Source organism: Symphodus melops (assembly GCF_947650265.1).
Source record: "Symphodus melops genome assembly, chromosome: 3".
In the NCBI taxonomy this organism is placed as follows: Eukaryota; Metazoa; Chordata; class Actinopteri; order Labriformes; family Labridae; genus Symphodus; species Symphodus melops.
In genome coordinates this window covers 30,960,637-30,972,348 of record NC_136693.1, presented here as the reverse complement: position 1 = coordinate 30,972,348, position 11,712 = coordinate 30,960,637, and the positions used below count along the sequence as shown (strand labels likewise).

The window sequence follows — 11,712 nt, the reverse complement described above, 5'->3', positions numbered from 1 at the left end:
GCCGAATGCTGTCACAGATACATCAACAGAGAACATCTGGAATAATAATGTTTCATTCTCTCATGGATTTTAGTTTGTAGTCTGTGATGTTGTAATGTGGGGGGGGTTCGGGGGGGGGGGGGGGGGGGGGGTCTGGGAACTACCTGTTTAATAAATAAAGACAAGCAAATGTATTTCTTAAGTTCTCTATTTCCTGGTCTGATAAAATGACTCAGTGACATCTGAACATGATAAGTAACATAAATGTAACAGAAACAAAAACACTAACAATGATTGGCCAGTGAATATTTTCATCGAGCCGCCATCTTGGCCGCTCAGAAAGTAAATAACCCGAGTAACCCTGAAACCAAAGACGTCCCACCTCTCTGACCTGTGTGTGTGTGTGTATGTGTGTGTGTGTGTGTGTGTGTGTGTGTGTGTGTGTGTGTGTGTGTGTGTGTGTGTGTGTGTGTGTGTGTGTGTGTGTGTCTGTGTGTGTGTGTGTGTCTCTGTTTTCTTTCACGTTTTATATGAAGAAATATTTGATGAGTTTCTCTGTCTGAGAGCTTTCACTGGTTTCACTGGTTTTAAGTGTCTCCAGTCTTCAGATGGACCAGCACCTCGTCTCTGTGCTGCAGGACACCTCGTCTCTGTGCTGCAGGACACCTCGTCTCTGTGCTGCAGGACACCTCGTCTCTGTGCTGCAGGACTGTGGGCGTCTAACAGCTCGTCTCTTCATTAGGCCGTCGTGAAGCGAGGCTGTGCGAGACCTTGCTGGCACCCAGGATCCCCACTGTGCTGAGGGCCCTCTGGCATCGCCACGAGCAGGAGGACCTCGGCGACCTCCTCTCAGCTGCTGTGATGAGACGCCTGCAGCAGCACTCAGGAGCAGGAGGTCTATTAAATCAGCTACAAGAAAACACAACAGCAGCACCAATTTAGGGATTGAAGAAGCCGAGGAGTTAAGATGTTGGCATTCTCAGTAAGAGCCGGAGATTTCTACCTTTAAGTCCAATCGCGTGGGTTCTCTTTGTGCAGCGTCTGAAATGAGGAAAGACAAAACGATCTGTTTCAAGGAGCTGTGAAAGATTACAAACATGAGATACTCGACGATGCAGAGAAGCCAACCTGACGTCCTTTAACTCTCCATGTGCTGAGAATGTGGGCGTCACCATCATGTGTGTCTCTTCTCATGCTGACTGAGGTCTTCACTGTTAATGAGCTGCTGGAAGGTCATCTCAATGTGACACTTCTGGGTTCAGGATGAATACGTAGAGTCAAATCAACACTCACACGTGGGGACTAATATGAGGCGCCACATGCATCCTGATGAGCTCCATATACAGCGTCTGATTGGTCTCCATGCATCCTGATGAGCTCCATATACAGCGTCTGATTGGTCTCCATGCATCCTGATGAGCTCCATATACAGCGTCTGATTGGTCTCCAAAGACCTGAACCTGAGACCGTGTGTGTCTCCTGAGTGTGTGTTCATGGGGTGGATCCTGAGGATTGTTCCAGACACACTGTGTGTACTTTGTTTTCATGTGAAAAATATTGAAATTGTGTTGGAAATATCCCATTTCCTGTTATCGCTGTTTCACAATAAAAGTCTGTCATAGACATTTAAACCTGAAACTTTTATTGTGAAGACCTCATCGGCTATAGAATGATATTATTCTCGAGTCGAGGACGTCTCAGCGGAGCTGTCCGACCACGACCTCGGCCCGCCTCTTTCAGTCATGTTGGACCTTCGGCAGGTTGAGCAGCTAATCCGCGCTGCGCTGAGATCGCCACTGACTCAAAGAGGAGGAGCCGTGTGGCCTCATGAACGACTTCCTGACTCTTCTCATGACGTCAGAGCGGACGCTCACAAAGCGCTCTGTTAGGGCGGGTCGAGCAAATTCACCCGTCGCTGCGTGGAGCGTGCTGAACACTGAACGCTCACAGAGGCGTGCACGGTGTGTTGCTTTTCCTTTCCAGAAACAACTCGCCATGAGGTGAGGTAGAGCTCTTTTTTGGATCCAGTATTCTCTGGATACACTGATTATCAGCTGCCCTTGTTCAGGTCATGAGGAAACCCTGTTTCGCTCTTTTTGTTGGATCAAACAGAAGAATCTTTAATGTTGAGGGTTGTAGAGTTTCAGTAAAGCGTTATCAGCATGTCTGTGCTGGTTCATGTTGGAATCATGACAAACAGAAACATTAGTCCACATGTGCTTGAAGTTTAATAAGTAAATAAAGTTTTACACATTTATTGATGAATCGCTGAGCCTGCAGTCTACTTCTTCAGAATCACACAAACTCAGACAGAAGCGTGGTTATGAGCAGCCGTAGAGCAGGTTGATCCTCATGATGTCCCAGTAGGACATGCCCTGCCTCTGGCCGATCTGGACGTTGGGGTCGGGGATGGGGGTGATGGAGTCCCTGCCGTACTGGATGGAGAAGGCTGTTCTTCCATAGTGCATGATGGAGGAGTAGTCGTAGGGAGTGTTCAGGTTGTTGGTGTCCTGCCTCTGGAAGTTGTAGGCCATCTGCGGGTTGATGTTCTCCCAGTTGATCCTGACGTAGTAGTCGCGGTCGCTCCTGGTCTGCTCGTGCTGGAAGCCCAGAGCGTGGTTGAACTCGTGCTGGACGGTGCCGTGGTAGATGCAGCCCTGCCTGTTGAGAGAGAGCACCTGTCTGCCTCCCACTCTGCCCAGAGAGGAGAAACATCCCTGTTTGTTCTCGATGCTGATGTAGTCGTTCTCGTTGGACCGGGGGACGAAGCGGATGCAGGTGCTGCTGTGGAACGATTTCATGGCGTAGTCGATCTTCTTCCACTCGTTGATGCTTTAATGACGTCCACTGTTTCCTTCAATGTAATATTCCTTGTTGTCTTGTTTTACCGGAGCGCCGCCGTGAGCGCCGCCGTGAGCGCCGCCGTGAGCGCCGCCGTGAGCGCCGCCTTGAGCGCCGCCATGAGCGCCGCCGCAGCGTCCCTGAGGAACCTATTAGCATCTGAGAGACAGCTGAGTTTCAGAAGGCCGTCGATCATCATCACAGACAAGCAGCGTCTTTTAACACACAGACCACCTGACCCTACAGACCAGACCACATCCTGGTGGTCTGATGACCAGGATGCGGTCTGGTCTGTAGGGTCAGGTGGTCTGATGACCAGGGTGTGGTCTGGTCTGTAGGGTTAGGTCAGGTGGTCTGATGACCAGGGTGTGGTCTGGTCTGGTCTGTAGGGTCAGGTGGTCTGATGACCAGGGTGTGGTCTGGTCTGTAGGGTCAGGTGGTCTGATGACCAGGATGTGGTCTGGTCTGTAGGGTTAGGTCAGGTGATCTGATGACCAGGATGTGGTCTGGTCTGTAGGGTTAGGTCAGGTGGTCTGATGACCAGGGTGTGGTCTGGTCTGTAGGATTAGGTCAGGTGGTCTGATGACCAGGATGTGGTCTGGTCTGTAGGGTTAGGTCAGGTGGTCTGATGACCAGGATGTGGTCTGGTCTGTAGGGTCAGGTGGTCTGATGACCACTGTGTGGTCTGGTCTGTAGGGTCAGGTGGTCTGATGACCACTGTGTGGTCTGGTCTGTAGGGTCAGGTGGTCTGATGACCAGGATGTGGTCTGGTCTGTAGGGTCAGGTGGTCTGATGACCAGGATGTGGTCTGGTCTGTAGGGTCAGGTGGTCTGATGACCACTGTGTGGTCTGGTCTGTAGGGTCAGGTGGTCTGATGACCAGGATGTGGTCTGGTCTGTAGGGTCAGGTGGTCTGATGACCAGGATGTGGTCTGGTCTGTAGGGTCAGGTGGTCTGATGACCAGGATGTGGTCTGGTCTGTAGGGTCAGGTGGTCTGATGATCAGGATGTGGTCTGGTCTGTAGGGTCAGGTGGTCTGTGTGTTAAAAGACGCTGCTTGTCTGTGATGATGATCGACGGCCTTCTGAAACTCGGCTGTCTCTCAGATGCTAATAGGTTCCTCAGGGACGCTGCGGCGGCGCTCACGGCGGCGCTCACGGCGGCGCTCACGGCGGCGCTCACGGCGGCGCTCACGGCGGCGCTCCAGTAAAACAAGACAACAAGGAATATTACATTGAAGGAAACAGACGTCATTAAAGCATCATAGCTTCCATTTAATGTTCTGTGGTTTGAAAGTAAACGTTTGAATGTCCTCTGATCTCTTCATCGTCAGAGAAACTGGCTCTGTGTTTGTTTCACCTTCCTTCAGTCCTTGTGTAAAGATGAACGGTGAAAAGAATGCGTGTTTTCTCTCCCCGTCTCATCGGCCGGCGTGATTACGGCTCGGCTCCGGGGATTGTGCTGTCTTTTTGGAGAGACGTTTCAGCTGCATTTCTGACACTCTGAAAGGAGAGCGAGATAAAGGAGGCATCGGGGAAAGAACTGCTTCCCGTTGTGCGAGTGGTAGAGAGGGCCTTGAACCCTGCCATTCACGCCTTTCTCTCCATCAGCTGAGTCTAATTGCCAGAGAGGACAGGAGACCCCGGGCCCGATCCTTCCTTATCCTCTTTAGCGCTTTCAGGCCAGTGAAAGGCGAGCTTCTGCTTTTGATCTTTTCTCTGATTCTCTTTTTCTTCTCTGTCATCCCGACCATCCTCTCCTCAGGAGTGACACCGGCTCCTTTCACTGCCTGCCCCCGTCTCCATCTGCCCAAAATAATGACGAGGCCCGGGCTTTATTAAGCAGAGGTGGAGAAGGGAGGTCAGCGCGGCGAGAGGGAGAGGGAGGTCTGGATGGGGGCTCGTCTGAGGAGGGGCGCCCCTTCTCTAAATCTACTCCGCAGCCTCTCCGATTCTTCCCTCACAGTTTTCATTCTGGGCGGAGGGTTAGGCTCGGCCCATTCTTCAGCAGGTCGCGGACGTGAAGGAAACGCTGCGACCATAATACCCCGGGCTGCTCGAGACAATGGCGCCTGTGTGATCTCACAGCCACACTCGGGATGAGACGATGCCTTGCTTGCCAGTCCCATGGGAGCGTGGACCCAGCGGTCATTGTTGACAGCTAATGGACAGCATCTTTGTACTGGCGGGCCCCCCTGCAGACTGTGTCACTTTAGCTTGCTTAATAACTTCAGTTTGTTTGCAGATGAAAATCCTTCCCCTCACAGATCTCTAAAGCGAACACTGGCTGCTGATTGGATGAATGCAAAGACAGCATTGAGCCAGGACATTCAATACAAGTTCAGAGAAGAGAGAGTGGTGTGAAAAGAGTCCCTTGGCTGGAACCATCCAGTGACTGTCATGATGGAGCACGCTGATTGGATCGTTAGTGTCACCTTGTGCGTGTTGGTTTAATAAAGTTTAATAAAGCAAGGAGATACAATGCACATACCGAGGGCGTTGTCTCAGCTGAGGGTCGACCTCGCTGACTCGCACGTCAGCTACCAAAACCAGAGAGTGGACCCCGAGTGTCAGCAGTCACAGGATTATATGCAGTAGGAAGTTGCCTCCTCTGACATGTTGCTGTGTTAGCAGAAGCTTTAGGTGATGTGTTAGCTTCTGATAAACAAAGTGTCCTTGAGGTGTTGCACCTGGAGAAGACAATAGAGAGTCTATGCTGCAAGTTTAGAGCAAAAGGAAGAGGCCCATATAAGGACATAAGGAAGAGGCCCATATAAGGGCATAAGGAAGAGGCCCATTGGCCTAACAGTACAGTAATTAGTTAAATGGTTATATATGAGTGAAGCTGCTGTCGGGGTTCAGAGCTCTGGATGTTGAGCTGTCCGATCAGCTGCAGTGAGCTTTAGTAAGCATGCTCTCTGATGTCCTCCACGTCTCTGCACCTGTTTGAAGCGGAGACAGATTCAGTCTGCGTCATGTTTAAAGGCTGACATTCACACTCCTCGTTACAATAACTCCATGTGGTTCAACATGATCGATACTCTGAACCTTCAAAGTGCACAGTCCTCCCCTCAGCTAAATGCTAATGCAACAAGCTAACATGTTCACATCGACCCTGTTTGTTAGCAGATACGCCTTTAAAGCAGCAGCCTGTAGCTCCGCCCCCTTCAGTCTGTTTAACGTCTATTAGAACAATAACCTCCAACATGGAGGATGGCGTCTCTGTGGTGTCCACAGAGCGCCCGCTCTCTGTAAGTCTGTCAGCAGGTGGAGCTGGTGTTTACGGCGCTCGCTCACACAGCAGCCTTCAGATACAAAGCAGCCAGTTAGCCCGTCTCTGTTTGATAGGACGGCTGAGAGGACGAGGACAGAGAGAGACAACATCCCTGCAGATATTATTCAGAGCAGATCCACACGTAACGTTAGCATGTAACGTTAGCGGTGTTGTTGTTTAGCGTCTGCAGGAAGTCGTCTCAGAGTTCGGTCAGTTTGTTAATATTACTGGACCTCATCAGTATTCACATAATGACGCTGACGTTGTTGTTGAGGGGGAGGAGCTAATTAATGCCATTTAAAAATGTCAGAACTTAATCACTGATGATTAACGGGAGAGTAACTGGTTAATGAGCAGACGCACGCTCGCCAGTAAAACCACGTCCAAACGATCGTGCTATTTATTTTTGAAAGTGCTCGGCGAGAGCAGTGACGCATCCTGGAGTGTGTGTGTGTGTGTGTGTGTGTGTGTGTGTGTGTGTGTGTGTGTGTGTGGGGGGGTGTTAGGTCAGCCTGATAGAGATGTCAGGGCTGCTCCAGTAATCTGGTGACGCCTCAGACGGGGGGGGGGGGGGGGCCTGGTGACAGCAGAGGCACAGACCACCCCAACAACAGCAGCTGGGGGGGAGGGGAGGGGAGGGGGGAGAGGAGGGGGGAGGGGAGGGGAGGGGGGAGGAGCTGATCTTCAGTTCCACTTTATAGTTCACCTCCTCCTCCTCCTCTCACAGTGTGTCAGACGGAGGAGGAGCCGTCCACTCAGCTCTCATCGTGCCCACCGTGACCACGACCAGCCGACACCCTCTGATGGGAACGCCACGGGAAGCTCTGACACTCGCTGTTAACTCTGTGCTCTTTGTAGTGTCACAAAGTCTTTCTGCACACGCTCAGTTCGAGCTCATCAGGAGGACAACATGAAGACTTCATATACTGACCTGTGATTGGTCAGTGATCACTCAATCACAGGACATGCAAAACAGTTTCCACCAATCCTGGCCTCCCTGAAAATATACACACACACAGACACAACACACACACACACACACACACACACACACACACACACACACACACACACACACACACACACACACACACACACACAACACACACACACAGACACACACACAGACACAACACACACACACACACACACACAGACACAACACACACACACACACACACACACACAGACACAACACACACACACACACACACACACACACACACACACACACACACACAGACACAACACACACACACACACACATACAGACACACACACAGACACAACACACACACACACACACACACACACACACACACACACACAGACACAACACACACACACACACACACACATACAGACACACACACAGACACAACACACACACACAGACACACACACACACACAGACACACACACAGACACACACACACACACACACACACAGACACACACACACACACAGACACACACACACACACACACAGACACACACAGACACACTCACACACACACACTCACACAAAACAGACACAAAGAAACATACAGAGAGACTTACACACACAGACACACAGACACACACAGACACACACACAGACAGACACACACCTAACACACACAGACACACACAAAACAGACACACACAACACACACACAAAAAGAAACATACAAAGAGACAACACATACACAGACAGAGACACACACAACACACAGACACACAGACAACACACACACACACCTAACACACACAGACACACACAACACAGAGACACACACACACACACACAGACAACACACACATACAAACACACACACACACACACACACACACACACAGTAAGCTCTTGTCATGCACTCTCATTAACATTTAATGCACCAACAGTGTTGGTGGCGTGGCGTGGAGCTCTTACAGTGGCGTTCTGTTTCATGGTCCCGTCTGTAATGAAAGGTGATTCAGGTGCTAGATGGATATGTGCAGTGAAATCTGTGAGCAGGCTGCAGCCCAGACGTGGCCTCCTGCTGTAAAGTGTGATCTGCCGTGTTTGGCCTTTTGTCTGCGAGGATCATGTCCATCATGTCGAGGGTCAGAGCAGGACGCTGAGCGCATGCTGGACACTCACAGATCCATGTCGGGAGACATGGGGACGTTTTTTAGAAGAGGAAGTGTTTAGTGCAAGTCTTTGGTCCTTGTTTATTGGGTGGTGTGTGTAGGGGTGTGTGTGTGTGTGTGTGTGTGTGTGTGTGTGTGTGTGTTGTTTTTATTGGGGGGTGTGTGTGTTGTTTTTATTGGGTGGTGTGTGTGTTGTTTTTATTGGGTGGTGTGTGTGTTGTTTGTATTGGGTGATGTGTGTGTGTGTGTTGTTTTTATTTAGGGATGTGTGTGTGTTGTTTTTATTTAGGGATGTGTGTGTGTTGTTTTTATTGGGTGATGTGTGTGTGTTGTTTTTATTGGGTGATGTGTGTGTTGTTTTTATTGGGTGATGTGTGTGTTGTTTTTATTGGGTGATGTGTGTGTTGTTTTTATTGGGTGGTGTGTGTGTTGTTTTTATTGGGTGATGTGTGTGTTGTTTTTATTGGGTGGTGTGTGGGTTGTTTGTATTGGGTGATGTGTGTGTGTTGTTTTTATTGGGTGATGTGTGTGTGTTGTTTTTATTGGGTGGTGTGTGGGTTGTTTTTATTGGGTGATGTGTGTGTGTGTTGTTTTTATTGGGTGATGTGTGTGTGTGTTGTTTTTATTGGGTGATGTGTGTGTGTGTGTTGTTTTTATTGGGTGGTGTGTGTGTTGTTTTTATTGGGTGATGTGTGTGTTGTTTTTATTGGGTGATGTGTGTGTTGTTTTTATTGGGTGGTGTGTGTGTTGTTTTTATTGGGTGGTGTGTGTGTTGTTTTTATTGGGTGATGTGTGTGTGTTGTTTTTATTGGGTGATGTGTGTGTGTTGTTTTTATTGGGTGATGTGTGTGTGTTGTTTTTATTGGGTGATGTGTGTGTTGTTTTTATTGGGTGATGTGTGTGTTGTTTTTATTGGGTGATGTGTGTGTTGTTTTTATTGGGTGGTGTGTGTGTTGTTTTTATTGGGTGATGTGTGTGTGTGTTGTTTTTATTGGGTGGTGTGTGTGTGTTGTTTTTATTGGGTGGTGTGTGTGTTGTTTTTATTGGGTGATGTGTGTGTTGTTTTTATTGGGTGATGTGTGTGTTGTTTTTATTGGGTGGTGTGTGTGTTGTTTTTATTGGGTGATGTGTGTGTGTGTTGTTTTTATTGGGTGATGTGTGTGTTGTTTTTATTGGGTGATGTGTGTGTTGTTTTTATTGGGTGATGTGTGTGTGTGTTGTTTTTATTGGGTGATGTGTGTGTGTTGTTTTTATTGGGTGGTGTGTGGGTTGTTTGTATTGGGTGATGTGTGTGTGTTGTTTTTATTGGGTGATGTGTGTGTGTTGTTTTTATTGGGTGATGTGTGTGTGTTGTTTTTATTGGGTGATGTGTGTGTGTTGTTTTTATTGGGTGATGTGTGTGTGTTGTTTTTATTGGGTGGTGTGTGGGTTGTTTTTATTGGGTGATGTGTGTGTGTGTTGTTTTTATTGGGTGATGTGTGTGTGTGTTGTTTTTATTGGGTGATGTGTGTGTGTGTGTTGTTTTTATTGGGTGATGTGTGTGTGTGTTGTTTTTATTGGGTGGTGTGTGTGTTGTTTTTATTGGGTGATGTGTGTGTTGTTTTTATTGGGTGATGTGTGTGTTGTTTTTATTGGGTGATGTGTGTGTTGTTTTTATTGGGTGATGTGTGTGTGTTGTTTTTATTGGGTGATGTGTGTGTTGTTTTTATTGGGTGATGTGTGTGTGTTGTTTTTATTGGGTGATGTGTGTGTGTTGTTTTTATTGAGAGATGTGTGTGTTGTTTTTATTGGGTGATGTGTGTGTGTTGTTTTTATTGGGTGATGTGTGTGTGTTGTTTTTATTGGGTGATGTGTGTGTTGTTTTTATTGGGTGATGTGTGTGTTGTTTTTATTGGGTGATGTGTGTGTTGTTTTTATTGGGTGGTGTGTGTGTTGTTTTTATTGGGTGATGTGTGTGTGTTGTTTTTATTGGGTGGTGTGTGGGTTGTTTGTATTGGGTGGTGTGTGTGTTGTTTTCATTGGGTGATGTGTGTGTTGTTTTTATTGGGTGGTGTGTGGGTTGTTTTTATTGGGTGATGTGTGTGTTGTTTTTATTGGGTGATGTGTGTGTTGTTTTTATTGGGTGATGTGTGTGTTGTTTTTATTGGGTGATGTGTGTGTGTGTTGTTTTTATTGGGTGATGTGTGTGTGTGTTGTTTTTATTGGGTGGTGTGTGTGTGTTGTTTTTATTGGGTGATGTGTATGTTGTTTTTATTGGGTGATGTGTGTGTGTGTTGTTTTTATTGGGTGATGTGTGTGTTGTTTTTATTGGGTGATGTGTGTGTGTTGTTTTTATTGGGTGATGTGTGTGTGTTGTTTTTATTGGGTGATGTGTGTGTGTTGTTTTTATTGGGTGATGTGTGTGTGTTGTATTTATTGGGTGATGTGTGTGTTGTTTTTATTGGGTGATGTGTGTGTTGTTTTTATTGGGTGGTGTGTGTGTTGTTTTTATTGGGTGATGTGTGTGTTGTTTTTATTGGGTGGTGTGTGTGTGTTGTTTTTATTGGGTGGTGTGTGGGTTGTTTTTATTGGGTGATGTGTGTGTGTGTTGTTTTTATTGGGTGGTGTGTGGGTTGTTTGTATTGGGTGATGTGTGTGTGTTGTTTTTATTGGGTGATGTGTGTGTGTTGTTTTTATTGGGTGATGTGTGTGTGTTGTTTTTATTGGGTGGTGTGTGGGTTGTTTTTATTGGGTGATGTGTGTGTGTGTTGTTTTTATTGGGTGATGTGTGTGTGTGTTGTTTTTATTGGGTGATGTGTGTGTGTGTTGTTTTTATTGGGTGGTGTGTGTGTTGTTTTTATTGGGTGATGTGTGTGTTGTTTTTATTGGGTGATGTGTGTGTTGTTTTTATTGGGTGATGTGTGTGTTGTTTTTATTGGGTGATGTGTGTGTGTTGTTTTTATTGGGTGATGTGTGTGTGTTGTTTTTATTGAGGGATGTGTGTGTTGTTTTTATTGGGTGATGTGTGTGTGTTGTTTTTATTGGGTGATGTGTGTGTGTTGTTTTTATTGGGTGATGTGTGTGTTGTTTTTATTGGGTGATGTGTGTGTTGTTTTTATTGGGTGATGTGTGTGTTGTTTTTATTTGGTGGTGTGTGTGTTGTTTTTATTGGGTGATGTGTGTGTTGTTTTTATTGGGTGATGTGTGTGTTGTTTTTATTGGGTGATGTGTGTGTGTTTTTTTTATTGGGTGGTGTGTGGGTTGTTTTTATTGGGTGATGTGTGTGTGTGTTGTTTTTATTGGGTGATGTGTGTGTGTGTTGTTTTTATTGGGTGGTGTGTGTGTGTTGTTTTTATTGGGTGATGTGTATGTTGTTTTTATTGGGTGATGTGTGTGTGTGTTGTTTTTATTGGGTGATGTGTGTGTTGTTTTTATTGGGTGATGTGTGTGTGTTGTTTTTATTGGGTGATGAGTGTGTGTTGTTTTTATTGGGTGATGTGTGTGTGTTGTTTTTATTGGGTGATGTGT

General features: G+C 47.0%; 1 protein-coding gene across 1 annotated transcript; it reads right to left on the bottom strand.

The window, feature by feature from the left end:
• Window positions 1–2,300: 2,300 nt before the first annotated feature.
• Window positions 2,301–3,016, bottom strand: LOC306821809 (high choriolytic enzyme 1-like; the record flags this gene model as incomplete). Its single annotated transcript, XM_079340382.1, has 2 exons — window positions 2,301–2,811; window positions 2,868–3,016. 2 exons carry the CDS (start codon window positions 3,014–3,016, stop codon window positions 2,301–2,303), a joined length of 660 nt encoding a protein of 219 aa, XP_079196508.1.
• Window positions 3,017–11,712: the final 8,696 nt, after the last annotated feature.